The sequence below is a fragment of the Cnephaeus nilssonii genome (genome assembly GCF_951640355.1).
Source record: "Cnephaeus nilssonii genome assembly, chromosome: 16".
NCBI classification, from domain to species: domain Eukaryota; kingdom Metazoa; phylum Chordata; class Mammalia; order Chiroptera; family Vespertilionidae; genus Cnephaeus; species Cnephaeus nilssonii.
In genome coordinates, this window is record NC_137087.1 from 19,276,806 (window position 1) to 19,304,587 (window position 27,782).

The 27,782-nt window shown below is 60.9% G+C and overlaps 1 protein-coding gene across 1 annotated transcript; it reads left to right on the forward strand.

Annotated features, from left to right (window-relative positions):
• The first annotated feature begins 1,358 nt into the window (after positions 1-1,358).
• On the forward strand, positions 1,359-27,782 carry SPOCK2 (SPARC (osteonectin), cwcv and kazal like domains proteoglycan 2). Its single transcript, XM_079794109.1, has 10 exons — positions 1,359-2,070; positions 15,184-15,229; positions 15,447-15,561; positions 15,932-16,046; positions 17,680-17,794; positions 18,138-18,257; positions 19,142-19,360; positions 22,235-22,297; positions 23,968-24,105; positions 24,211-27,782. Exons 1-10 carry the CDS (start codon positions 1,882-1,884, stop codon positions 24,360-24,362), a joined length of 1,272 nt encoding a protein of 423 aa, XP_079650235.1. The 5' UTR covers positions 1,359-1,881; the 3' UTR covers positions 24,363-27,782.

The window sequence follows — 27,782 nt, forward strand, 5'->3', positions numbered from 1 at the left end:
TGTTGGAATGGGAGCGCTATGATCTCTAGGACCTACCTCCTCATTGCCTGGGAGACATGTGACGAGCTTTGCTGCCAGACTAGGATTGAGATGGTGGGAAAGGATGGCAACTTTGAGCACATCTTCAGATCCACGGGACATCATAGCTTTCTCTTCCCACCCCAAGGGAAGAACTAACATTTTTAAATGCCCACTGTGCCCAGGCATAGTGTGTAATTTTGCACAAGTTTCACAGCAATCTTCTGAGATAGGTGGTATTATCATTAATTTATAGACTGAAAATAGGTTAGGTAATTTGTCCAGAATCCAGATTCCACTCGCAGTCTGCATGACAATAAACCGTGTTCTTCCTCTTCACACTGCTGCTATACAAACCAGCAAAGCTGCTTCATTTACTGGGACATGGAGACATCAGTGGCCATGTCCTCATCGCAGCACCACCTCTAAGTCCAACTGCAAAGGACAAAGAAAACACGGAAAGGGAGCTATTGTTTAGTTTTCCCAAGGGAACCCCAGCCCAAGCCCTCGATGCATTCAGAATTCCCAGGCCAGACTCAGAGTGACTGCGAACCTTATAAACTGTGTTTTTTCCTACTGATTAAGATCATGTTTTTCATTGCCTTTGATTTTTTTTTTAAAGATCACACCAGCCAAGTTTTGTTATTTTGTGTGTGTGTGTGTGTGTGTGTGTGTGTGTGTGTGTTCATAAAAACACAATCCAGGGCTTGGGTCCCAAATTTTCAATGTTTTGTCCTGTCAGATTATCTGTTTCCTCTTCAATTTATTTGTAATATAAACCTCACCTCATTTATGCTCTGATACTGGGACTGTGCCCAGCCTTCCCAGCTGGTATGTCAACACATTTCTACAGGCAACGATAAGGGCCATACTTTTAACAAAAACCTAAACACTTCAAACAAAAGTAGCCCCCCTTCCTGGCTCCCCTTCCCCAGTGGCTTATTAAAATCAACTTGAAGTCAAAATCATGAGCAAATGTGCCTCTTCCAAATTTGCAGCCTCGAGGCAGATGAATGGTCAGGCATTTGCCTTTTAGGGTTGCCCTAGGAAGAGCTAACAAAAGGGGGGACAGCCCTCAGACAGCTGCTTGGGGAGGAGGACATCTGCCTCTGCCCTACCAGCCATTCAGTGCTCGGGCCTGGCCTTGAAAAGAGCATGTGGGGCTGGGGAGCAATAGTCCGGAGGCAGCCAGTTGTTATACGGCTTTTGTCCTCACGAAGCCACCCATTACTGTAGGGCCGTGACTCGCAGGAAGCCAGCTGTCAGGGCTGTGGCTCAGCCCCCTGGGCGGGAGGCAAGGGAGAGAAAGTGTCTGTGGCCAAATTTCCTTTTAGACACCTGAGCCTGGCTGGCTTGGTCACCGGAGAGTTCTGTCTTCTCCCACTTCCATATTCCCTCGGGGCCCCTTTTGCTCCCCACCCTGGGGAAGACAGCAGGGGCGCCAGTTTGGATCCTGGTTTGCAGCTCCCTCAGTGCTGGGCTGGGCTGGGCTCTGCGGCGGCCGCCTGGGCTGGGGCGCTCTGATCTAGCGCTTCCCTTTGAAATCTACCCCCTCCATTTTTTTTTTTTTGAACCAGGTATGATGATGTCAAACGTGATGCTGATGCCACAGTCACAGACTCGGCCCCTGTTGGCGCAGCCTCTCTGACTCGCCTCCTCTCCGCGTCCAGCGCTGGCTTCTTCAGACTAGTGCATCTCCTAACCAGGTCACATTTCAGCCCAGCCCGCGGGCCGCCTGCCTCCGCTCAGACCCGGCGGGAGGAGCGCCGAGGAAGACGGCAGCGTTTGCTCCGCCAGCCGAGCGGTGGGTGGAAGGACGCTAAATCCTGCAGGAGTCAGACCCCGGGTCGGACCCAGGCCACGATGCGCGCCCCGGGCTGCGGGCGGCTGGCGCTGCCGCTGCTGCTCCTCGCTGCGGCCGCCTGGGCCGAAAGCGACGCCAAAGGGCTCAAGGAGGGCGAGACCCCCGGCAATTTCATGGAGGACGAGCAATGGCTGTCGTCCATCTCTCAGTACAGCGGCAAGATCAAGGACTGGAACCGCTTCCGAGACGTAAGCCTGCCGGGCCGCGAGGGCCGAGGGCCGGGCTAGGGGCGCGGGTTTGGGGAGGGAGCTGGGGAGCCGGGTCCCCCGCGCGGGGAGCGGCGGCTGCCAGGCGCAGCCGGAGGCTCCCGCAGCCCAGCCGGCTCGCGGCTCCGCGAGTAAACAAGGGGCGCCCGCCGGGCTCGGCCGGTCGTCGCCCGCACAGCCCGGCGCCCCTTTCTGGGTCCTCCTGGCCCGACCGGGTCTCCCCCGCAGGCGGGGCGCTGAGAGGGATGCGGGGTGCAGGGTGGTGGTGGTGGTGGTGGGTTGCAGGGCGGGAGGGGCGGAGGCCCAGCCACCCCGTCCTTTTATTTATTTGTATTTATTTGTGAGGCGCCCCAGGCCCGCACCCAGCCGGCCGATGCTGCGGGCTCCGCTGACCGGCGCTGCGGAAGGGGCAGGTCTGGGTGGGGCTGGAGGGGAAGAGAGCTTCGCCCGGCACGTGTGCCCTGGTCTCTCCTTGGGCTTTGGGGGAGGGGGCACACAGGGGAAAGGGTTGGGGCGTTGAGTTTGGGGGGGGGGGGTCCTAGCGATCCTCAGGCGAGGTGGTGAAAGGCGTGTCAGAGATGGGGGCGGGGGCGGGCGATGGCCGGGAAGACACCCGCGGCCACCCCGTGGCCTCCAGAGCCCGTGCGGCGTGAGCGCACAGGAAATCTGGTCTCCGGGACCAGCCTTGCCCGGGGGACCCAACCCCGAGCTGGGGAGCGGTTCCGATCCGGAGGAAAGACGCCCACAGCCCCATGTGCTGGGGGGCAGAGGCGAAAGCCCAGAGCGGGGACCGGAGCCCGGCTTAACCTTGGGAGGAACTTTGCGGGGCGGGGGCGGGGCGGGGCGGGGAGGCGGCTGCGGACCGGCCGGCGTCGCTGCAGCACTTTGTTTACAGGCACCTGTAGATCCGAGGGGAAACCGGAGGCGGCGTTCCCACGGGGGAAGTGAGAGCGGGGAGCGGGGCGCAGAGGGCGTGGCCGGGCCCAGGGGAGGGGTGGGGGGGGGAAGTGTGAAGGGGAGGAGGGGATGCGCCCAGGAAACCCTACCGGTCCCAGCGCCCTAGGGCTCTCTGATGCCAGTTCCCAGAAACCTTTCCTCCGACCTCAGTTCTTGCTCCTCGTTCCCCCGATGCCCTCCTCGCACCCACCCGGTACAGCACAAGCCACCCCGCGACCTTTCTCATCTTCTCTTAAATCGCATGCACCCAATAGCCCTGTACAGAGATGTGCTTGAAACGCACAGGCTTCCTATGAATTGCAGCCGAATGATGGGAAGAGGCTGAGATAAGGATCTTTTTGTTGCTGTGAGAGAAGGGACCGTTTCTCCCCAAAGTCAGGTGGGCTGAAATTCATCAGAAGGAGTCGCCTGCTGCCGGTCCCCTGGAGAGCGGCCTGGGCCCCAGAGTGGGGGTCAGCCCCACCCGCGGCAGGTCCAGCCAGGCCTCTTCCTCAGCCCCTGCAGGCCCAGCACAAATTAGCTGCAGTCTCCTGCCGCTGCCTGGGAAGCAGGCCGGTCACAGCCGCAAGGGAGGGGGTGGGGGTGGGGGTGGGGGGAGCGGCAGGCTGGTCCATCCCAGCCGGAATCCATGTGTCACTGGTCCAGGCCTCCCTCAGACTCACTGGCTGTTTGATCTTCCCAAAACGGTACTGGTGAAGGTCAGAAGGAAAAGAAGTGCTTAATCAGAACATTAAAGGTTTAAAAATAAAAGACGCCTCCCCACTCCCTTCCTCCACCTGCTGCCAGTAGCCCACTCTGTGGGTGAGGATGAATGATTGGCTGCTTGACCCCTGGCACAGGGCTGCCCACCTGTCTCCCTGTATCGCTGCCAAATGCTTCCCCCTTCCTCCCATGCTCCTCAGAAGAAAGGCACGAGGTTTGGAATTCTGCAGGACCGGCCCCCAGAGGATTCATGGAAAGCGGTAGGGCCTGTATGGGTCGGGGTGGCCTGAGGCTTTTTAGGGCAGATTTCCTCCAAAGCCCCAGTAAAGAGGACCTCTGGCTGCGGGAGGACAGGGTCAAGGGAGGCTGTGTGGAAGGGTCCGCTCTGGGGACCTGCTGGCAGCTTTTGCGGAAAGGCAGGATGCTGCTAGCTCAGAGCCACGGCATTGCATAACTTCAGGGGTGCCCCAGTGTGAATGGCGCCCCCTGGAATTGTGCAGTGCACAGACTTGCACGGGGCTCTGCCAGCACCACAGACACCCTCCTCCCTCCTCCGTCAGCAGAGGTGCCGCTTCCCACCCGAGGGGCTGAAGGCCCTCTGGGTGGGCACAGCAGCATCAGGCTTTGTATACATTTCAGCGGCTGAAAATACACTCGGCTCCTCCACGGGGAGAGAGGCGTTTCTTCCTTTGAACCTTTAAGGTGTTGTCAAGTTGAGCCAGAACCTTGTTCATAATCAATCACAACATAGCACGGGGTCCCTTGGTGGAAGGGAGGCCAGCAGGAGAACGGGATATTCTTAGGAAATAGGATGGGGAGTCCATAGTATGGGTGGGGGACACGTCTCATTAAATGGCATTGACTGGATTGAGGGGGAAGACTGAGGGAATCGTGTCTAAGGGGTAAGGGGAACGAAGAAAAGGAGGAAAGCTGGGGAGCTGTTCCCACGTGGGATTGGTCTGAGCTGGTAGGGCGAGTCCAGCTTAGCCTTTTTCTCTGAGCACTAGGGTGGTAATGGAGGCAGGGTTTACCAGTGAGCAGCCCTCCCTACAGTGGGCACAGGGCTTTAATATCCTGGCCCTGGGCAGACCTCTGCCAATGCCCAGGAGGAGGGAATGCCATGCCAGAGGAGAAGGGGATGCTGTGATCTCGCTGTGCCTGGCCCTGGGCTTCCCAGAGCCCTGCTGCCAGTGCCGCCACCCGGACTCACTGGACAGGGTGGGACTGTCCTGCAGGCACAAAGCGTCCAGGGCCTCAGAGATAGAGACGGACAGTTGCGAGGAGACAGGCCCATTACACAGCATTCTTCCGGCGGCTCCAGGAGCCTGGGGAGGCAGCACTCACTGACTGTTCTTTCTCTTCCCGGCTCTTCCCTACTTTGCACTCTATTTCCATTGAAAGTTAATGGTACTGAGTGTCTAGCACTGTGCCTGGCACCCAGGAGGCACCAGGGAACGTGTTGAACCACTGATAGCAAGAGCGCTCAGGTCTGCCATTCCCTGCAGGAAGCACTGGGTGTAGCCCCTCTGTGCCCCTCGGCAGTCTGTGAGGTAGTTATGGTTACTCTGTGGCCCACTCATTTTGTGGCTGAAGGAATGGAGGCACAGAGAAGTTAAGGAATTACCCAAAGGTCAAAGAGCTAGTAGGTGGCACAGCTGGCATTTGAACCCAGTTGTCTGATTCAGCTTTGCTTTTCAGGGAATTCTAGGCTTAACCTTTAGTGAACATGGGAAGGAAGAACCTACCCTGGAGAACCAAGTCTAGCCTGGCTGGTGCTCTGTGAGTCTCAAGGGTGCCTGGGCGGGAGCAGCCCCGCTGAGAAGTGGGCCAGAGGCCCGGCCTGCTCCCAGCCTCTGGGCACGTGAACTCCAGCGGCAGCTGTCCACCCAGGAGAGGCGGGAGCGCGGGGCCTGGAGGCCTGGGTTCAGGTTCTGGCTCTGCCACTGGCTGGGCACGTGATGCCAGGTACATCCCATAACCTCTCTGAGCTTCAGTTTTAGGCAAGGGAACGGGAATGGATGCATAAACATGAAGGCCTCCATTTCGGGCAATACTCTGCAGCCCCACCGAACAGCCAGCAGCTGGCTCAGCATTTCCGGGGTAGCCCACGCCATGCCTCAGGCTCCATGAAAAGAGGTTGCTGTATGTTCACTACCTCACCCATTCACTGCAGACCTACGCCCCTCCCAGGTGCCAGGGCTTCGCCGTGATCATGGGCTCCGGCCCAGGGCAGCACCGCCTGCTGGCCACGCAGGATTCCCACGTCCTTATGATCACCAAGCGGGTCAGGAGCAAGTTTCAGCCACACAGGTGCTTCCTTATTACAGCCCTGCCCCCCACACCTTAACCGGTGCCGGTGTGGGGATGAACTGCACAGATGTTTGTGGATCAGTGTGGGATGTGAGAAGAACCCAGAACTGGGTCAGAATGGATTCCATAATTGGGGTTCTCCCCTAACCTCTTCCTCCGCCCTGGCTTTGAATCCTCTCTCACACAAGAGCGGTGTCACCATGGTGAGGGACTCTTGAGCACCCAGCAGGGCTCCGAGCCTTGGGAGGAGGGAGAGCAGAGCCCCCTGCCTGGAGAGGATGTCATGTGCTCCTCTCATCTCAGCTCCTCTGAGAGGATAGCCAGCCGACACCACCCACCGTCTCCGGGCGTCTCCGGGCGGTCGGGCTGTCTGCAGGAGCGAAAGAGCTCTATCCTACCCCAGCCCCAAGGGCCCGGGAGAGCACTCAGCTTGTCTTCCGGGCGAGAGGACAGACTAATTGTGTGGCCGTGGGGGGGCCACTTCACATTTTTGGCCCTTGATTTTCCCATTGATTTAACGAGCAGGCTAAACAGAGCAACCCACCAAGCCTGCGTCACTCTGCGACGCCAGGAAGACGGCCCTGGAACCCTGGAGCAGCCCCTTTCCCTGCAGACATAGCTCACCGCCCACCACCCCATCCTGGCCACACGCTGGGCAGCACGTCTTGAGGTTTAGGGGAGGGATTTTCCTTTTGCTCTTGAAGAAATACCTGTGACCAGATCAGGGTAGGGGATGTCTTAGCCAGAGATGGAGAAACCTAAGAAATGGGGCGTGATGGCATCTTGGGGGGAACAGCAGGCTGGGGATGGGCATGCCGCTTGTACATGTTGATTGCAGGTGTAACATGCGTCTCCTTAGGATTGTAAGCAAGGGGAATGTTTCCCGGCACAGGGCTGGATACAGAGGTTAGACACCTGTGTCTAACCTGGTGGGCTGTAGGGTGATGCGGTTCTTGAAATGGGACAGCTTGACCCCCCCGAGGCCCAGCCAGCATTCAGGTGGAGTGTGCTCGTTCCTCCGGTGCCTGCAGTATTGACTGGCCATCGGCTCTGGCACATGTTGGTGTTGCCTTGTGTCGCCTGCTGTGGGCTTGTACCTCAAGAGCCCTCCTGCGGGTATTTGTAATGTGTGTTTGTCTCCTGTCTCCCGGGGTAAGCCCAGGCGGGCAGGGTCTGGGATAGACTGCTCAGGGGACTCAGCAGCCTGTCCTGGGAGCGCTACACTGCACGTTGGTGTGCACAGTAGGTGCTCAGCATCATTGTAGGCGCTGTGGAATGTGAGAGCCAGAAAGGGTCTTGGCCGACCCTCATCCGAGCCCCTCCCTGTCCTCTTCAGGCAGCAGAGGGTCCAGGGCAGCGGGAGCTCTGGGCTGAGCCATGCTGGTTACTTGAGAGATCTCTTCCTCTTTTTGGACCCCAAAAGCTTGGGACAGTCACACCAGAACCCCAGCACCCTGACTCTCCAAAGATTCAGCTGTGGTACAAGGGAGTGCGTGACACCGCGAAGGAAGACTGTCCGCGGCCTCCCTGTCCTCCAGCCTTTGTGTCTGTGGGTCTGGGCCTGCCTGCAGCCAGCCTCCCCGCTTCTCCTGGGGAGTGGAGCCTCAGAGCCCTCCACCCCAACCTCAGTATGCCCACGGAGCAGGCCAGCCACCCATCGGACCTGTGCTCCCTCGGGGAGAACAGGTTCCCTGAGGCAGGGCACCCAGATGCCCGAGAAGAGGTCAGGGCTGCTCAGCAGGAAGGACGAGCCAGCCTGGCTGCTGTCTTACCTCTGCCGCGGCGCCCTCTGGCTCCTTCCCTGCGCCCTGCTCCCTGGCATAGCGGGAGGACATGTAGTCCAGACTCCCTTCCCCTCTCCTCAAAGGTGTCATTCTGGAAGAGCCGGGGGAGCAGAGCCATGGAGCCTAGCAACATTCAGCATTAAGCACGAAGCCCCACATTTTATAGGTGGAGAAACAGACCCAGACAGGGGCAGGTGCCTGGGGGCCCATCTCCCCTCCGCCCCACCCTGAGCCAGAAGGAAGACGAGGGTCCGTGGCAGCTCCCTGTCCTCAGCCCTGGGCTTCTGCCTGGCACAGCAGGCGGGCTGGCCCCGGATGCCCCTGGATTAGCCGGAGGGCGTTGGTGCGAGCATACCGGAGGCAGGTAGAGCGCCTGGCATGCAGGGAGTGACATGCACAGTTATGCCCTCCAAGGAAATTCCTCCGAGGGGAGAGGAGATGGGAGCAGGGAGGCTGCCAGATACCTGTCTCCTTCTGTTTGTCCAGGCCTGACAGCCTCTGCCGCTCCCTCTGAGAGACGGACAAGTATGTAATGACTGCCTGTTCCCGCCCTCCTCCACACGAGGCACTGCCTCCTCAAGATGCCTTCTGCCGGCTCGTGAGGGGTCAGTCCTCCACCGAGAGGGCGCCCAGGAAGCCCCGCTGGGCCCCTCCTTCCTTCCTGGGTCCCTCACTCTGTGCTCCCCCGGCTGTTTGCAGGAGGAGCAGGAGGAGGCCTGGCCACAAGTCTCCCACTCCTGGGCCTCCTCCGGGGACTGGGCTCCATCGGAGGCTCCCTGCCTGAGGAATGAGGCGGAGCAATGCCAGGCACTGGGCCCTCCGGAGGTCGGGAGAGGCCTGGCCTCCTCCCAGTGTGAGAGGTTCGCGGTCTGTTACAAAATGAAGAAATGCCATAACAGGGTTACGAGTGGTGGTTTAGGGAAGTCTCGGGGTGAGCATCTTTTGGTCCCAGCCATGCGCCTCTGACTGCGGATCCTCATGTAGAGACAAAGGCAAAAGTCTGTGCTTACGGGTGTGGGGGGAGGGTAAACGGTGCCGGAAGGAGACAATACGATATACCGATGATGTATTACAGGATCGTACGCCTGAAGCCTGTATAACTTTATTAAGCGATGTCGCCCCATACAATCAATAAAAAAATGTAAAAGTTGATATTTGAGGCCCCTTGTGACCATGAGACCCGAAAATGCATCTTGTCCACCCCTCCCCCAAGCTCCCTCCTTTCGTGCCAAAGCACTGAGCGGCAGCGATCTTCTGTGGTTTCGAAAGTACAGAGCTTCCCAGTTGAACGTGCTCTCTCAGGCAGTATTGCGCTGGGTCCCCGAGCTCAGGGAGAAAGGCAAGGGCATCATCTCACTTACAGCCAAGGTGGGTCTGGAGAGGACAGGGCTCTGGAGCCTGCAGTCTCCCCTCAGGCAGAGGCCAGGCCGTCGCTCGGTGCAGCACAGAGGCCGGCGGAGATGGGTTCACGGGGCTTTAGCCCAGTAAGCTGGGGCCTCGGGAGGACTGCTCCTCCTTTGCTCCACTTACTGCCGTGTCTCCTCCTCCCCGCCAGATGGAGAGGCTGGGAGAGACTGGGTTAATTCAAGCTGTGAAGTGAGCGGGTGATTTGGGTGCTAATTAAAATGACAGGAAGTAAACACCGCTAGGAAACACCCAGCATGTGCCCCTAAGGCCGGCCTGGCCTGCGCCCTCCCCACCATCTCTCCCCCAGCTTGGCACGGTGGGCTCCGTCTCCATGGCAACTGAACTGAGCCTCAGAGATCAAAGCAGGAGATGGGTTAGCTCCAAACTAGCCGAACCAGGGGCATGTCAAGGGGTTGCTGGAAAGTGCCTGAAGAAGGGGGGGGGGGCGCGCAGTGTCTTCCCTGCCACCGCCAGTCCCTCCTCTCTGCTTGCTGCAGGGCCTCCTGCCTGGGGGTTGAAGCAGAGCTGGTGGAATGGGAGAAACCTCCCTGGCTGGGATGGGGCCTCCTGGGTCCAGCCCCGGGCCTGGGACTTATTCACCTGCCGACATGTGTGGAGCAGTACCGAGTCTTGGTTGGGGGGTACAGGTTCTGGAATCACAGTTCTGGGGCCACCAATACTCTTCTGCTGTGCAATTGATATGTGATCCTTAACCTCTCCAAGCCTTGATTTTGTGACCTGAGAAATGGGGGAACAATAGTCATTTTCTCTTAAGGTCGTTGTGAGGAGGAAATGAGCCAATGAACGTAAAGCGCTCAGTGCAGTGCCTCCTCGTGGATTGCTGAAAAGATGTGAGCGGTTATTCTTGTGCTGGTGCTGGGCATGGACAGAGGAGCTTTATATGGTCTCTGTCCTCAGTGAAGGGTTTTAAGGAGGGAGAGACGTGCTCAGACTGTGTTGTAGAGAGATCCCTGTGGCTGCAGCCGTGTGGAGGGGCAGGACGCGGGGAGACCCCGGGGGAACGCTGCCGGGACTGAGGCCAGGGCTGGCAGGGAAGGAGAGGAGGCTGTGAGAAGGGAGGGCGAGCAGAGAGAGGAGGAGGTGGAGTGGACAGGGGGGAGGCAAGGACAGGGCAGCTTCTTGGGCTCCACGCTGATGTCGTAAGCTGGGAGAGGCCGGTATGCTGTGCGCGCCGAGGGGAAAGGCCTGGAGTCAGGAGCCGGTTCCGGCGGCTCCCGTGGCAGCCTGTCCTCAGGCAGAGCATCTGCTGGGTGTGAGGCTCCCGCCCAGGGAGAGGATAGCTGCTCCTCTTCACCTCAGGCTCCACTGGGAATGAAGACAAGGCAGGACCAGAGAGGACGAGAAGAGCATTCGACAGAAGGTGCGGGGCTGGAGGCCCTCAGACCTCGAGCTGGTGCGGAGGGCTCGCCCGCTGCCTGCTCAGCCCCCCGTGGAGCCCTCCTGAGCCGGCACCCAGGAGGCTGCCCCGGGCTCAGGCGGCACTTGGGCAGCAGATGGTTTAAGGAGCTCTGTGGGGGGTTCTCACGTGCAGCCCCAGCTAAGAGGTACCCCTGGCACAGAGGAGGACTCAGCCCCAAGAGGGGGAGTGACTTGCTGAGGCCCCACAATGAGCCAAGTTTAGAGCAGACTCTGGTCCAAAGCCCTCTCCCCCTCCCTGGCCCCCTCAGTCCCGGCTCTGCTCCTCTCTCAACAAGAGACCCCACCTACCTGCAAGGGGGGCTGCGGGGTCCCCTCGGGTCCAGTCTGGGTCCCGGCTCACGCTCTCATCTGCCTTGCGACGCTTGGCCAGTTGCTCTGCCTCCGTGAGCCTCAGCTTTCTCGTTTTCTAATGGGGTTGATTCCAGTGGTTCTGCCTGCCTCCCAGGATCGAGAGGGGAAAGGCAGACAGGCACGTAAACACATTAAAGAGGACTTACTTTGAAAGCACCAGACGCGTTTCCCTGAGCCGCTGAGCTGAGCACATGGCTGGCTGAGCTGAGCAGGTGAGAGAGCCAGGTGACACAGACATGCTCGTCCTTTGCGCAGAACTTTGGCTCTCAGCCGAGGACCCATCCTCCTTCCGAGCGGCCCTGGCTCTAGAGCGGAACCCCTTTTCTCAGGGGGAACGAGACCCCCCCCCACCCGTCCGTCGCTAAAGCAGGATGGAACTGCAGCTCCTTCCCCCGCGAAGACCCCGCTGCCTTTATCCCTTTATCAGACTTTTCGCACAACTGCCCGAGCCCACTTGGGCTCCCTAACAGCCGCTGCCACGGAAAGCGCAGTTCACACTTGCCCGCCAACACCTGTCTTTCAGCTTAGAGAGGGCCGGCCCCCACCGACCCCAGGGGCCCCGTGTGTGTCCCTGGGCGCTGCCTCTGCCCCTTCCCCGCACACCCCGGGGGAGACCTTCACTCCGCACTGGTCTCTGCTGTCCCGTGGTGGCCTCTCTTCTCTCCAGCTCTCGTTCTACCTGTTTCTGGTTCCCCACCATTTCCTCTGCCCAAAGTTCACGGTCTCTTCTTCTGCTACGATGGCTTTCATTTGTTGAGTGTTTTTGGACACCAAACACCTCACAGATGCATCTTCTTTCATTCCTGCAGTCCCAGGAGACAGGTGCGAGCTCCCACAGGCAGGGGGAGGGGGGATCCTGTGCGACTCCAGGCCCTCTCCTCACTCCCTTGGTCAGCTGCTCCCACTCCTGGGAGTGAGGATCCTGGGCTCTGGAGCACCCGGGCCTCCCTCCACCCACCACGTGGACACAGCGCGCAGCTGGAAGGGAGGGCAGCACTGTATACAGCAGGGGCTCAATCCCTGCAGGCTGATCAGGGGAGGAGTGGGGGTGAGTGGAGATAGCTCCCCGCCAGGGCGCTAACGAAGGAGTTGGGGGGTGAAATCTTTCTCGAACTCCCTCTTCCCCACCCACTTTCCCTTAGATTTCTAATAAAACATTCTTGGTCTTGGCCTTCGAGACCCACTTTGTACTGAGCTCCCAAGGCTCACAGCATGGCTGGGGGTTAGGCAGTGGGGTGGGTGAGAGTGTGGGTGAGCAGGCATGGAGGCCCTTGGCTGACACACAGGCCCCGCCCTTTCCAGTGCAGGTGCAGGTGGGTCTGGGGCACCCCCCCCATTCAGTTCAGGTGCAGGCGGGTTTGGGGGCACACAGACCTGGTTGGTTGGGGACAGCCACTTCCCTCTTCACAGCCTATGTCCACTCCCCTCCCAGGGAATGATGGAGCAGCGGGGAAGAGCCAAATCTGATGGAGGCCAGGCCCTACTTCTGCCCCAACCTTGTAACCCTGGCTGCAGCCCTCGGCCACTCGCAGCCTCCGCTTCTCCACTGTCCACCAGGGTGGAGTGGACACCGGAGAGAGAGGCCCCTCTGACCGGAGGAGTTCTTGGAGTGGAAGGGCCGGGTCTGGGCTGGTTCCCTGGGCCCCAGCACACGAGGGAAGTTGGGCCTCAGCTCCTAGCCCTGCAGTCTCCTTAGAAGCTTGCCGAGGGGCTCGGGAGGGCTCAGGTCGTGCCCTGAGGAGCTGGGTGGGTGCCTGAGCCTGGAGCTGGGCTGGACTGTCCAGTGCCCGGGGGCGGCCCAGCCAGGTTCTCCGGAAGCCCCTTCGGAGGCTTCTCGCTGCTGCTCCTGGGCTCAAGGACAGCGGGACACTGGGCTGCCTGGACATGTGGTGGGGACAGATGTGGGCGGAGTGAAGGGGGAGAGAGGAAGAGGAGAGACACCGAGGGATGTGAACAAAGAGATGCCTGGGAAAGCAGGACAGAAAGAGAGCAGAGCTGTGCAAGCCACGCCCTCCTCCCAGGGAGAGGCCTGCTGGTTTCTTGCCCGCCACCCTCCCCTCCCCTCCCCTCCCTGCCTCACCCTCTCTCATGGAAGAGTCTGGAAGATCAAGTGGAAAGGGGGCCTTCCTGCTCCAGTGTGAGAACTGGAGGCTGTTGGGAGAAGTGGCTTTGTTCCTTTGTTCCTAGATAAACCATCTGGCATTGGGTGAGCTGCCGGCAAGTGTCCCTGTTTCCTGCTGTTGCTTACACGTGTGTGCTTATACACCCCTGCTCATAGACGAGGACCTGCACGCATGCACGCACCCGTGTGCAGAAGCACACAGTACACACCTGACCACATGCACTCTGCCGGGGTGCTGACCCAGCTGCCTGCTCGGCCCTGGCCACTGTCCGGCCTTTGCCTAGAAGGCGCGGTGATGAGGCCCCTGCCCCTGCTGTTCCTCGGAGGCTAGTCCTCCTCCAGGGAGACTTCAGAGGCCCAGAGCCCTGGGGCTTTCAGCAGTGCTGCCTGCCCTCCTTTGTGCCCTGGCTGCCCCCCTGTGGCTGCCCTGTGATCAGGAGCCCTGTGCCCTCCCCCCATCTGGCACCTTCCTACCTCTGACCCTTGCGGGGACGGGACTCTGGGCCGTTGTGTGTGGCTCCTCATGCCCCTCTACCTCCATCCAGAGGAGGCCAGCAGCTGGCTCCTTGGCACCGCCAGCCTCCAGTCCCGAGAAGCCCTCCTGCCAGCCTGGCAGAGCTTCCACCGGAAGCACCCTGTTTGCCAGTGTTCAGCCATGCCATCCCCCACCCGGGGGGGGGGGGGAAGCCAGGCGTGTTGGGAGTGTCCTGCCGTGAGCGAAGCTGCGTGGAGCCGCTCTGCCTCAGCCACTCCTCGGTCCACGGCCCTGTGGCCAGAGAGGGTGGGAGTGACCGTCCATGTGCCTCCTGTGTTGGAGACTGCGTGTCGCAGCCAGAGAGAGGCATGTGCTGGTGTCAGGAGACCTGGGTTCTGTGATGGCGCCACCTGGGTCAGGCCACTTCCCGTCTCTGGGCATTCCGGCCTCTCTTGTACACAGAGGGGCTGGGCCGGATGACCTCAGAGGGCCTTTCAGGCCCCTGGGAACCTGAGGACTTGCGGCTGGACCGTGGTACCTGAGGGCGCTGGCCCCCTTTCTCTCAGTGCGCCATCTGAGCTCTGCAGGAGAGTCAGACCTCGAGGAAAAGCAGTCCCCGTGCCACCTCTAGGGAGGGCCTCCTTCCGCCTCAGTCACGGTGGGCAAGGTCAGGGGAGGGGACGGGCAAGGGACGCACCCTTGCCAAGGGAGGGTGGTGTTTCTGGGGCACCCAGGGCACAGGCGTGAGAATCACTTTCCCCAGGTGGTATGGGCCCCTCAGACACTGTCCTGCTGGTGGAGACAGCTGAGCCATTGGGAACAGCCTCAGGGTCGGGAGGAGCGGGATGGGCCTCACCCTCTCAACGCCATGGGTCTCCCCCCTACTGCTCCTGGGGCTGCCCCTGCGTGGGCCAGGTCTTAAGCTGTCTGTGGTGAAGACATAGGAACACTGGCCTCCGATTAGAGGCTCTAGAGGCCAGAGGACCATAGCAATGAAAGACCAGTGCCCAGTGCCCCACAGCCACACGATGAGGCTGGGGAGCCCCGGGATCAGGGGTCGGAGGGTGGGCCTCACTGAAATCCCCATCTCTCCCTCTCTCCTCCTGCTTCATTTCCCACGGCCTGCTGCTGCTTCCCGATCCCCAGGAGGTGGAGGTGAGTACCGCCCGGGGCCCTGTTGCGTATGGCCACTCGGCGGCAGCCGCATGCTCCACTCCCCCCTCCTCTGTTTGCACCCTCACGTGGCTGCCCTGTAGCACCCAGTGTGGGATTGGCCGGGGTGGGGGTGGGGAAGGGGGTGGAAAAGGAGCTTACGGGAGAAGCTGGAAGGGGTTCTGGACATGGGTTTAGGGGACTAGAGGTTTGGGGGAGGCCGCTGGCAGGGCCTGGGTAGACCAGGGTCATCGGAGCAGCCGCCAAGATGGTGACAATTTACATGTGCAAGCAGTGGCCCAGCCCTGTCCTCCCTGGCCCTGGAGTTGAACCTCCACTCTGAGATGTGAGTCTTAGCCCTTCCCTTCTCCTCCACCCCCTCTGTCCTTTCCTAGGATGATTACATCAAGAGCTGGGAGGACAGTCAGCAAGGAGATGAAGGTAACATGCCCCTGCCAGGCCGGGGAAGGTGACTGACACCCAGGAAGACTTGAGGCCGGAGGGCAAGTCCTGACCCCGGGCAGCCCAGGAGCTGAGGGGCTCTGGTTATCAAGAGCTGCTGGAGGCAGGGACTTCCGGGCTCAGAAGTGAGGCGGGGGCTCCCGGGATCTCTGGCACTGACTTCCAGCTGACCTGAGTTCTGACCGTGTGCCTGCAGCCCTGGACACCACCAAGGACCCCTGCCAGAAGGTGAAGTGCAGCCGCCACAAGGTGTGCATCGCCCAGGGTTTCCAGCGGGCCATGTGCATCAGCCGCAAGAAGCTAGAGCACAGGTGAGCCGTTTGGGGAGGCTTTGCTTAAAGAGCGCGGGCTTGACTCACCCTCTCCTATGTATTAGTTACCTATTGCTGGGAAACAACCTACCTCAAAACGCAGTGTCTTAAAATAACAAATATGTGTTATCTCACCTTTTATGAGGGTCAGGAATCTGGTTCTGTCAGATGGTTCTGGCTCAGGGTCTCTCACGAGGTTACAGCCAAGATGCTGGCAGGGGCTGTATCATCTGAAGGCTGGACTGGGGCTGGAGGATTCACCCCCAAGCTCCTGACACAGCTCTTGGCCAGAGGCCTTTGTTCCTAGTCATGTGGCCCTCTCTCATTTTCACCTCTATCCCTTGCCTTCCCCACCCCTCTCCTCCTGTAGGATCAAGCAGCCTGCCCTGAAACTCCATGCAAACAAAGATACCGCCTGCAAGCCCTGCCACATGGCCCAGCTGGCCTCCGTCTGCGGCTCTGACGGCCACACTTACAGCTCCGTGGTGAGGAACCCTCGCCCTACGGGGATGGGGGTGGGATGCACTTGAGGCCACAGGGGACAGAGGACTGAACAGCCATCAGGGCCTCCTGAGGGACTCCCAGGGCTGATGGGGGTCCCATAGGGCTAGTGGCAGTGCATTCAATGTAGCCAATCAGAGCAGGAGCACCTGAGCCCTGGGCTGGGGCTACCGAGGGTCTGCACCAGACCCTGCCCCTGGTCTCAGGCAGGTGCAGGTAGCGGGTGGGGCTTGGAAGAGGCAGGTGGGCAGGTGACAGGAGTTAGAGTAAAGGAGGAAAGGGCCTCCTGACAGTCCCAAGGAGGAAGGAGCTCTGTGGTCCAGTGACTGGGGGAGAAGGATGAGCTCGCCACCAGCAGGTTCCACATGGAGGGGATGGGGCTCACCAGCGAGCACTGGGCATTCTGGGGCAGGAGGGTTATCCTTCCAGGAGCTGACGATGTGGGAAGGAATTCCTGCCTTACGGGATTTTTGTGAGGATTAAATGATACAATATCTGTGAAAGCATTTTATAAACACTAAACTGCCATGGAAGTACGGTGCTAGCTGTGAGTGCTTCCACCAGCCACGAGGAGTTGGGAGTCTGGAGGACGCTGACTGTTGGCTTGGGTTGGGATCTAGGGCTTAAGACGCCTTTGGGGGGGATGTGCAGATTTAAGAACCGGTCCGCCCTCCCTGTGGGTGATGAGTGAAGTAGGGTGGGGATGAAGTCACCCTTTAAGGGAGGGAGGGGAGGGAGACTAAAGCTGGAGGCTGAGGCCAGGAGCTGCACCGAGAAGGCAGGGGGAGACCAAGGAGACGGGGGTGACAGAGGGCGCGGGAGTCGGAGAGGGCTGTGGTCTGAGGTCATGGCGCTGTCCCGTGGGAGGTAGAGGCATCAGGAGGTCTGGCTTCCATCCCAGGCCCTGGGCCTCTCTGAGCTCCCATGTTCTCTGCTGAGCACGAGAAACACAATTCTCTCCCAGAGCTGAAGGGGACCAAGGGAGACAGTGCTGGAGATGGTGCTGTGACCACCTCCGCCCGCCTCGCATTAGGCAGACACCGCCAGGGGAAAGCTTTAAGGGCAAGGAGTGGGGGAGCCCCTCAGCAGCTGGCTTTGGCTAACAGCTGCAGCCCAGTGGTTTCAGCGAAAGCGCAAGAATTAGCAGATGCTCCATAGCCGTAGCTGTTTGTTGTCAAGAGAGCTGAGCAAAGCCCATGGAGCTGACCATGGGAAGGCCACTGAGGGAGGGGGCCAGCAGCCAGTGACCCGGGGACCGAGGGACTGGGGTGAGCGGGAGGAGAGGCCATGAGGGCCAGGAGAGGGTGAGCAATAGCTAAACAGGGCAGGTGGGTGGCTGGGGGTGAGAGGATGAGGACATGGGTGTCCTGGGAAAGAGAAAGGTGCAGAGAGGGCAGTCTGGGTTCTTGGGCGCCTTCCATTGCTAAGCCCCTCCCTGAGCCTGCTGCCCCCTGCACTGTGCACCCGTGGCCACCAGAGGGACCAGGTGGGCTGTTCCTGGGCGCTGTCCTCCTGTCAGCCACGGGGAAGGCAGATGTGGCTGCCAAGTAGATGCCCCCAGCTGCAGGGCACCCTGGGGTGAGGCCCCATCGCCCATTGACCTTTGGCCTTGTGCAGTGTAAGCTGGAGCAGCAGGCCTGCCTGAGCAGCAAGCAGCTGGCCGTGAGATGTGAGGGCCCCTGCCCCTGCCCCACAGAGCAGGCCACCAGCTCCACCACGGATGGCAAAGCAGGTAATGAGGAGTGCCGGGCCATAGCCGGGAGTGGGGGGGGCGGGGGGCTGGGTCTCCCTGCCAGGGCTCCGGGATGGTTTGCAGAGCAGCAGGGAGAAGTGGTACAAGCAAGGACAGGCCTGGGGGTGGGCTGGCTGGTTAACAGAGCAGGAGGGCTTGGGCCCCAGCCACAGGGAGCCTGTGCTGTGTGTTTCATGCTGGGGAGTGACGGGGAGGGAGCCTCCAATTTCTAACTCCCTTTCTACAGCATCCCTGACAGCTGCCCACCTCCTGGCCTGTAGGGCAGCATCTCAAGCTAAGATCATGCTTCACTCACCTTCACCCTCCACCCCCTGTTCTGCAGAGACCTGCACGGGTCAGGACCTGGCCGACCTGGGGGATCGTCTGCGGGACTGGTTCCAGCTCCTCCATGAGAACTCCAAGCAGAATGGCTCAGCCAGCAGCGGAGGCGGCCCGGCCAGTGGTACAGGAGCCCGTTCCTCTGCCTGGGAGGAGGGTGGGAGGTGGGGAGACAGGTGTGCCCTGGGGCCAGCCCGCCTTGTGCTCCCTCCTGCCCCTACAAGAGCCTAAAGGCTGCAGGTTTCAACCAGACAGAAGAGATTCAGGTTAGCTAATAGGAAGAAAGTCTTATTTTAAAAAAAGTATTTTTATTGATTTCAGAGAGGAAGGGAGAGGGAAAGAGAAAAACGTCAATGATGAGAGAGAATCATTGATCGGCTGCCTCCTGCACACCCCACACTGGGGATCGAGCTGGCAACCCAGGCATGTGCCCTGACCCGGAGTTGAACCATGACCTCCTGGTTCATAGGTCAATGTTCAACCACTGAGCCATGATGACTGGGCAGAAAGAACTTCTTAAAATGAGTAGGGAGAGCCTTGGCTGGTGTTTCTGTGGTTAGAGCACTGGCCTGGGCACTGAAGGGTTGTGGGTTTGATTCCTGGTTAAGGGCACGTACCTGGGTTGCAGGTTAGATCCCCGGCCCCAGATGGGGTTTGTGCAGGAGGCATCCCCTCAATGTGTCCCTCTCACATAGATGTCCCCCCTCTTCCCTTCCACTCTCTCTAAAAATCAATGGAAAAAATATCCTCGGGTGAGGATTAACAACAACAACAAAAATTGGTAGGGAGAGCTGAAATGTAGCCAAGAGCAGTAAGGAATTATTTTCTCTGAAGGGCTTTCAAACAGGGTTTTGATGGTGCAGTTCTAGGTGGAGGCAGAGGGATGGATCTGGCCCTGAACAGAGGGCTGGGGCTGGGAGAGGTGGAGGGATGGGTGGGCGGATGATGGGTGGGTGGATGGGCGGAGCACTTTACCTGAGCGTGTTGGAACCGTGGTCTTCTCCCCAGGCCTGGACAAGGTCCTGGGGGCCAGCTGCAAGGACTCCATCGGCTGGATGTTCTCCAAGCTGGACACCAGTGCCGACCTCTTCCTGGACCAGATGGAGCTGGCTGCCATCAACCTGGACAAGTACGAGGTCTGCATCCGCCCTTTCTTCAACTCCTGCGACACCTACAAGGACGGCCGTGTCTCCACCGCCGAGTGGTGCCTCTGCTTCTGGCGGGAAAGTGAGTGTGGCCCTGGCTGGCCCGGCCCCGCCCCCGGCTCAGCCCCCGCTCCAGGCTCTGTGGGGTCGGAGGGGCTCTGCCTGGTCAGCTACCCAGTCCCAGAACGTTCCCCACCCACCCGCCCCCTGTACTCTCTCAGGGAGGCCAGCTCGTAACTCCCTTCTTGGCAGGCTCCCAGCTGGGTCCTGAAGCTTGTGCACGTTTGGCCTTCTGAAAGAAAGAGGGTCACAAACTGTACACCTAACATTTCTGGGGACCCCTGGAGGGTCTGGGGAGGGCCGGGAAGGGCCTGAAGCTAAAGCGACTTGGGACTTGGGCTTCTCCAGGATTCCACTATGTGATCCTTAGCCTTAGAGATATCGCATCAGTTGCTGAACCACAAACACGTGCTAGAGATTATCTAGGCCAGTGGACGGCAAACTGCAGATCGAGAGCCACATGCGGCTCTTTGGCCCCTTGAGTGTGGCTCTTCCACAAAATACCACGGCCTGGGCGAGTCTATTTTGAAGAAGTGGCGTTAGAAGAAGTTTAAGTTTAAAAAATTTGGCTCTCAAAAGAAATTTCAATCGTTGTACTGTTGATATTTGGCTCTGTTGACTAATGAGTTTGCCGACCACTGGTCTAGGCCAAGTGGCGACTGCTGCCCCTCCCTCCCCCCGCCCCCTGGGTAGGCGCTAGTGCCCTGCCTGGCTCCATGGTGCTTGTGGGGTCAAAGCAGGACAGTGTCCGGGCCCGAGGCTCAGGTTCCGCCAGGGCTCCTCCGTGTGCTGGCTGGGAACCCTGGGCAGGTGACTGAACCTTTCTGCGTGCGGTTTCTTCATTTGACTCGGGAGGTGACAGGACCGACCTCAGAGACGGTTGTGAGGATGAAGGGAGATAATCTGGGCGCAGAGCATTGTGCAACTGGCAAACCCCTCGGCCTTGGGTCATTTGATTGCCCCTGACCGCCCAGCCTCCCCGCTGTCCGCAACGCTCCCCCTCCAGGCCTCCACTCTCATCTACTCCCCAGGCCTCCACGCTCATCTACTCCCCAGGCCTCCACTCTCATCTACTCCCCAGGCCTCCACTCTCATCTACTCCCCAGGCCTCCACTCTCATCTACTCCCCAGGCCTCCACTCTCATCTCCTCCCCAGGCCTCCACTCTCATCTCCTCCCCAGGCCTCCATTCTCATCTCCTCCCCAGGCCTCCACTCTCATCTCCCCAGGCCTCCACTCTCATCTACTCCCCAGGCCTCCACTCTCATCTCCTCCCCAGGCCTCCACTCTCATCTCCCCAGGCCTCCACTCTCATCTACTCCCCAGGCCTCCACTCTCATCTCCCCAGGCCTCCACTCTCATCTCCTCCCCAGGCCTCCACTCTCATCTCCCCAGGCCTCCACTCTCATCTACTCCCCAGGCCTCCACGCTCATCTACTCCCCAGGCCTCCACTCTCATCTCCCCAGGCCTCCACTCTCATCTCCTCCCCAGGCCTCCACTCTCATCTCCCCAGGCCTCCACTCTCATCTACTCCCCAGGCCTCCACTCTCATCTACTCCCCAGAACTCCACTCTCATCTACTCCCCAGGCCTCCACTCTCATCTACTCCCCTGGCCTCCACTCTCATCTCCTCCCCAGGCCTCCACTCTCATCTACTCCCCAGGCCTCCACTCTCATCTACTCCCCAGGCCTCCACTCTCATCTCCTCCCCAGGCCTCCACTCTCATCTACTCCCCAGGCCTCCACTCTCATCTCCTCCCCAGGCCTCCACTCTCATCTCCTCCCCAGGCCTCCACTCTCATCTACTCCCCAGGCCTCCACTCTCATCTCCTCCCCAGGCCTCCACTCTCATCTCCTCCCCAGGCCTCCACTCTCATCTACTCCCCAGGCCTCCACTCTCATCTCCTCCCCAGGCCTCCACTCTCATCTACTCCCCAGGCCTCCACTCTCATCTCCTCCCCAGGCCTCTACTCTCATCTCCTCCCCAGGCCTCCACTCTCATCTACTCCCCAGGCCTCCACTCTCATCTCCTCCCCAGGCCTCCACTCTCATCTCCTCCCCAGGCCTCCACTCTCATCTCCTCCCCAGGCCTCCACTCTCATCTCCTCCCCAGGCCTCCACTCTCATCTACTCCCCAGGCCTCCACTCTCATCTCCCCAGGCCTCCACTCTCATCTCCCCAGGCCTCCACTCTCATCTCCCCAGGCCTCCACTCTCATCTACTCCCCAGGCCTCCACTCTCATCTCCCCAGGCCTCCACTCTCATCTCCTCCCCAGGCCTCCACTCTCATCTCCTCCCCAGGCCTCCACTCTCATCTCCTCCCCAGGCCTCCACGCTCATTCTGTGGATTCTGTGCACCAGCCTTGGCAGGAGCCGGGGAACAGGTCTCATGTTACCCTCAGCCGGGCCTCCCGCTGGAAGGGCTCGGGGTCTTCTCAAGGTCACAGACAAGTTAGATTTGGCTGCCAGTGATTTTCAGGCTTCCCACTAACATCCCCTCTTGTCTTATGTTCCCCTGGGGCCCATACTCGTGGGGAATACGTGTGTTCACCCCTCTTTTGAATCCTATTAACTCACTCCATGGGTCACCCGCACCCTCAGAGAGCCCTTGGCCTCTTGGGGGCCTCAGTCTACCCCACAGCCCTGGAATGGCCATTGGAGCCTGGGTATTTGGCCCCCCGATGCAGCCTGGGTATTTATCTCGTGGTGCCCCTGTGTCACATTTGGGGACGTTAAAGGGATCAGTGCATCCCCCCGCTGTGGGGTGGCTTCGGATCTGACTTGGCTATTTTCATCCTGCAGAGCCCCCTGCCTGGGTTTGTAAGCCTTGGGGAGGGGGCACAGCGCATCCTCCCAGCCCCGGGGCGGCCCCTCAGAGGCTGTTCTGTCCCTGCAGAGCCCCCCTGCCTGGCGGAGCTGGAGCGCATCCAGATCCAGGAGGCCGCCAAGAAGAAGCCAGGTGAGGCGCTGGGCTGGGCGCAGAGCAGGGCGCAGGGAGGGTGCCCAGTGCCCCCGAGACTGGAGGCTCCAGCCCCGGCATTAGGGGGAGTCCTGGCCTAGGAACACAGGAGAGGGAACTCCCTCCCCGCTTTCATCCTTGTGTGGGGCGGGGTCTCCCAGCCAGCCCCAGTGAGTGTGTTTTCAGCACTAATGTTTGCCTCCCCCTGATGGAGCAGGAGGTTGGGATACAAAAGGTTCCTAGAATCCCCCTCCCCCATTTTATTAAGTTCAGCAAGGTGAGTGCAGAGCTTGAGTGAGCCCCCCGTCTCCTACACTCCCCCATACCTCCACTCCCCCGCCAGTAGACACTCACTGCTCAGTGAGTACTTGGGAGCCAGCCCAGGTCAGAACTGGGCAGCACAGACTCGGTCCCTGGCCCAGAGGCACACAGGCTGCCCGGCCCAGCCCACGCCAACACGCACCACCCCCGGCTGCGGCTGCGTGAGGCCTCTCTGGGCCGCTGGCTTCAAGGGGAGCCCTGAGGGATGGGGACGAGCCAGCCAAGTGCAGCGCTGAGGGCAGGAAGATGCTCAGGGTTTTGGGGGACAGAGAGAAGGGTTCCCTGGAGTGTGGTGGTTGAGGAGACAGAGGTCTGAGGGGCAGGACCCGTGGGGCCTCCTGGCTCCTTGAGGGCCGCTGGGCATTGGACGGGGCTGAAGAGACCAGGACACGTGACAACACGGGAGCCACCCAGCGACCACACTGCTGAGAGCATGGCCTTCGCGGGGGGGGGGGGGGGGGGTGGCTTTAGCGCCGCTTCTACCGGGAAGCACCGAGCGTGCCTGCTGGGCCTTCAGGCACCCCACCTGTGTGCCTGGTATTATCTCTGTGTCTCACCCCCTAATGGGCAGAGTCCGTCTCTGGGTCCCCAGCGTGGTGCTCTCAGATGTCTGTTGAGTGGACAGAGGAGCAGCAGTTCCGTAGCCTGAGGGAATGCGGGGGGTGGGGGGCCTGTAGGCAGGTCAGAGGGGCTGAGAGAAGGATGGGCATTGCCAGCAGCGGGCACTCAGGATGGAGGGGCAGCTGGGATGGAGGGGGAGCCAGGTGGACGGGGGGAACCAGGTGGAGAGGGGCAGCTGGGATGGAGGGGGAGCCAGGTGAAGGGGGGGAACCAGGTGGAGAGGGGCAGATGGGATGGAGGGGGAGCCAGGTGGAGGGGGGGAACCAGGTGGAGAGGGGCAGATGGGATGGAGGGGGAGCCAGGTGGAGGGGGGGAACCAGGTGGAGAGGGGCAGCTGGGATGGAGGGGGAGCCAGGTGAAGGGGGGGAACCAGGTGGAGAGGGGCAGATGGGATGGAGGGGCAGCCGGGATGGAGGGGCCGCCGGGGTGGAGGGGCCGCCGGGTGGAGGGGCCGCCGGGTGGAGGGGCCGCCGGGTGGAGGGGCCGCCGGGTGGAGGGGCCGCTGGGTGGAGGTCAGACTGGCCGTCCTACGAGACTTGGGCAGAGACGGACAGCGCCATCGCCGGGCCTGAGCAGGTCATCTAGGGAGGAAACACGGGCATCCGGGCTTGTTGGGTGGTCGGTGCCTGGGCTGGTGGGGTCTGGACCGCAGCTCAGGTCCGAGCTCAGGGCCACCCCTCTGGGGAGCCCACCGCGGCCCTGCTCGGACCCCCCGCCTGGCCCTCCAGGAGTCTTCATCCCGAGCTGCGACGAGGACGGCTACTACCGCAAGATGCAGTGCGACCGGAGCGGGGGCGACTGCTGGTGTGTGGACCAGCTGGGCCTGGAGCTGACCGGCACCCGCACGCACGGCAGCCCCGACTGTGGTAAGGGCGGCAGCCCGGGGCTCGGACCGCCCGAGGGCCTGCGTGGGGAGGCGGGGGGGGGGGGGGGGGGCGGGGCGCTGACCTGACCTGCTTGTTCACGCACAGATGACATCGTGGGCTTCTCGGGGGACTTTGGGAGCGGTGTCGGCTGGGAGGACGAGGAGGAGAAGGAGCCGGAGGAGGCCGGCGAGGAGGCTGAGGCTGAGGAGGAGGAGGGCGAGGCGGGCGAGGCGGACGACGGAGGCTACATCTGGTAGATGGCCCGCGGGCCGCGGCGGGGACAGGCAGAGACCGGGACACAGCAGGCGGCCTATGAACGGATCCGGGAAGTACAGTGGGGAGGACCCTGGCTCCACCTGGAGGACTGGAAGTGTGAGTGTGCATGGCACGCGTGTGGCCCAGACGTAAGAATGCCTGTGCGTGTGTGTGTGTGTGTGTGTGTGTGCGTGTAGCATGTGCTGACAAACGTGTCCTTGGTCCACACTGCTCCTGGGGACCAAACACCCTTTGGCCTCCTTGTTGTTATTTTCGTTGCATTTGTTGTTGGTTTTAAAACATACCCGTTCACACACATATACCCACTGGAAGGTCAAAATTGGTGAAATGGGATGCCCCACTAGCCACGTCCCCTGGCCGCACCCAGGCCTGCCTGGCACCCTGGTCCTGATTGGCTCCCCTCAGCCGGCCGGCCCCGACTCCTCCTGCCCCTGCCTGCCCTTCTCCCTCCCCGCTTGGGGGTCAAGCTCTAGCCTGCTGGCAGGTCCCCACTGCAGAGGGGAGGGCGGGCAAGAAGCTGTCTGCGGGCTGGGGGTCTTCCCAAAGCTCGGCCAGTGTGGCCGTGACCGTGACCGTGACCGCCCCGCCAGCCTCAGGCCCCCCAGCACCGCAGGCCCTTTCCCTCTGCGGGGCGGGGCGGGGCGGGGCGGGGCGGGGCGGGGCGGGGCGTGGAGCGGAGCGGGTGGCCGGCCGGGAGAGGCAGCCGCTGCAAGTCCAGGCAGAGCTCTTAGGAGCACAGACCGGGCAGCCCTGACAGCCAGACCAGACACCCAGCCTCTTTCTGTGGCTCCCGGTAGGGGCGTTCCCTGAGAGCCGTGCGTGGTTATATAGTGAGCTCTGCCTGGCCACGTGGGGGGCACCTGCTCCTGTCCCGCTTGCTGGGCCCCCGGCCCACTCTGGGAGCCTGAGGACCAGGCAGCGGTGAAGAGCCTGGGTGTCTGTTGCACCCAGCTCCTCCCTGACCCCTCAGTGATGCTCCCTCCCACACAGACCAATAGGAAGGGCTGTCCCTGAGCCCCTGTGAGGGGAGCAGTGGACACCGGCCGCCTTCCTGCCTGAGACCGCGACCTTTTCCCACCTCCCTCCCGGGGCGGCGCTTCTGTGCCTGGGCCATTTCCTGCCCCCCGCCTCGCAGCCCCGCGGTTCCTGTGTCCCCTCTGAGGGCCCCACGGCTGCTCTGGGGAGGGGCTTCCCCACGCTCTGAATCCAGTGGGGAGGGACGCGCCAGCCAGGCACTGAGGCCACGCCTCGCGGTCCCCCAAAATCTCTACCAGGAGGGAGCCAGGGTGGAGGAGAAGGTGCCCTGCTCCCCGCCAACCTGCCCAGTTCTCCCTGCTGAAGCGAATCCCTCACCCCATTGGGGAAGCATTTCTCACCCAGAGGGGGCCTCTGATGCTGTTCGGTGTGTGGTGAGGGCAGTGTGAGCGTGTGTGTGTGTGTGTGTGTGTGTGTGTGTGTGTGTGTGTGTGTGGTATGTGTGTGTGTATGTGTGTGTGTGTATGCATGTGCAGGCACTTTGTGTGAGACGAGGGGCCATCCCTTGGGGCCCGGGCTGTGAGGAGGGGCACCTTGGGTGCTGGGTGGGTGGCAGGCCGGGGTTGCTCCGCGGCTCCTGCGTCCGCTGCGTCCGCTGGACTTGCTGGAAGAACCTCAGCCCATCAGCCCCTGGCTCCACCCTGGACCCCGCACCTTCCGGTCTTCTCCTGGGGAAACAGTGAGCCTCCAGGAGCCCCATCCACCGCGTGTCACGCTGCAGCAGTCCCGACCGCCAAGGGGTCGTGCGGTCCCACACCCCCACTCCCGCCTCCCACCGCCCTCCCTGTACCCCCACCTCCTCCCCGGCCCCCAGCTCAGCTCAGTTCAGGGAAACGTCTTCCCGGCGCCCTCTGCCCTCTGACCAGCCGCTTCTCACTCGGAGCTACTTGAAACTTCTGCTCTCGCTAGGATCGAGGTCTGTCTGTCTCTTCCCTCTGGAATGTCCCCCCAGGGTGGCTGTGGAGGATGTGGGGTGTTCTGGGGTGGGCAGGCAGGGAGGAAGGGGTGCCCTCCCCTGTCACCCTCCTCTCCGGTGGGGGCCTGTGCTCTCTCTGTGTCTCTGGGTCTCCGGCGTGCACGTCTTTGTGACCTTGTAAACATGTTGTAGAAAGAAAGCAGAAGGCCTTGCCCTGTCTCTGCAGCCCCCACCCTGCTCTTCACCCCACTCTCTGAGACCGAGCCCCCCAAAGTGGACAAAGCAGCTTGTTCCCAGGGGCTGCAGGCCTCAGGTGACGTCTCATCGGGCAAGCTGCGGGTTTCCTGTGAGCAGGTTGCAGGGGGTCCTCCTCAGCTCCTTGGATTCATGCTCGTGCCCACGCTGCCACCACCTGGCCGTCCCGGGCCCTCTGTCCTTCCTGCCCCCGCTCCCGGGCTTACGCGGGCAGTGCATCAGGGCTGCGCTGAAAAGGTCTCAACCAACATTTAAAAAGAAGAGTTTCTGGGGCCCTGGCGCTGCCCAAGTCCTCCCATGCCATGGTGCTGGGGGAGGGGCAGTCTGAGGGGGTCGGTGGGGGCTGGAGAGAACAAATGTGCCTTGAGGGGCCACTCAGGGTCCACGGGTGACGGGGTGGCGCCGTGGCGTGGAGGCGGCGTGGCGTGGAGCTCAGGAGGGAGAGGGAGGAGGGGAGGTGAAGTCGAAGAGAGTGTGATGGGTATCATGAGCGCCCCCTATTGTCCCTCTGGGGCTGTGGCCGTATGGGGTCAGTGGTCACCCCCTTTCCTCATGCCAGCCTGTCCAGTTTAGAGCGCAGGCCACCCACTCGGCCTTCCATGAGCTCTATCTGCTTCCAGTTCACCTCTGAGTGGGTGCGTCCACGGGATCAACATTCACCAAAGCCTCCCCTCAGCCCTTGGGGAGAATGGATGGCATCACCCTGAGGCTGGGGGCTGGCAGGGGTCACAGGGAAGAGCCACTAGGGGTGCAAAAGGGGACACAGACACCCCGAGGAAGTCCCAAGCGGAGCAAACTGCTTTATAGCCTGAAGCTACTTCAACTGTGTCGTGTGCAATAACTGAGCTTAGAGTTAAGAATTGTGTTCAAGTGCTTGGATTTCCGTCTGTATATTTAAGTGCTGAAATCGTATCTCTCAGTAATTTTAGATGTCTTTAAAAAAAAACGAAAAACCAAGTGTTAGACCGTGTGTGTGCATTGATGGGCACTCAGCGACCCGTGGGTCACCCCACCCTCTCCCTTCCCTATGGCCCCACCTCGCACACCCGAGCCCCACCTCCACGTGGGGACCCCGCCTTGTGTTGTCTTATCTGCCTATTACTCAGCCTAAGGAAACCAGTACACCCCACACATGCATAAAGGAAATCAAATGTTATTTTTAAGAAAATGGAAAATAAAAACTTTATAAACACCA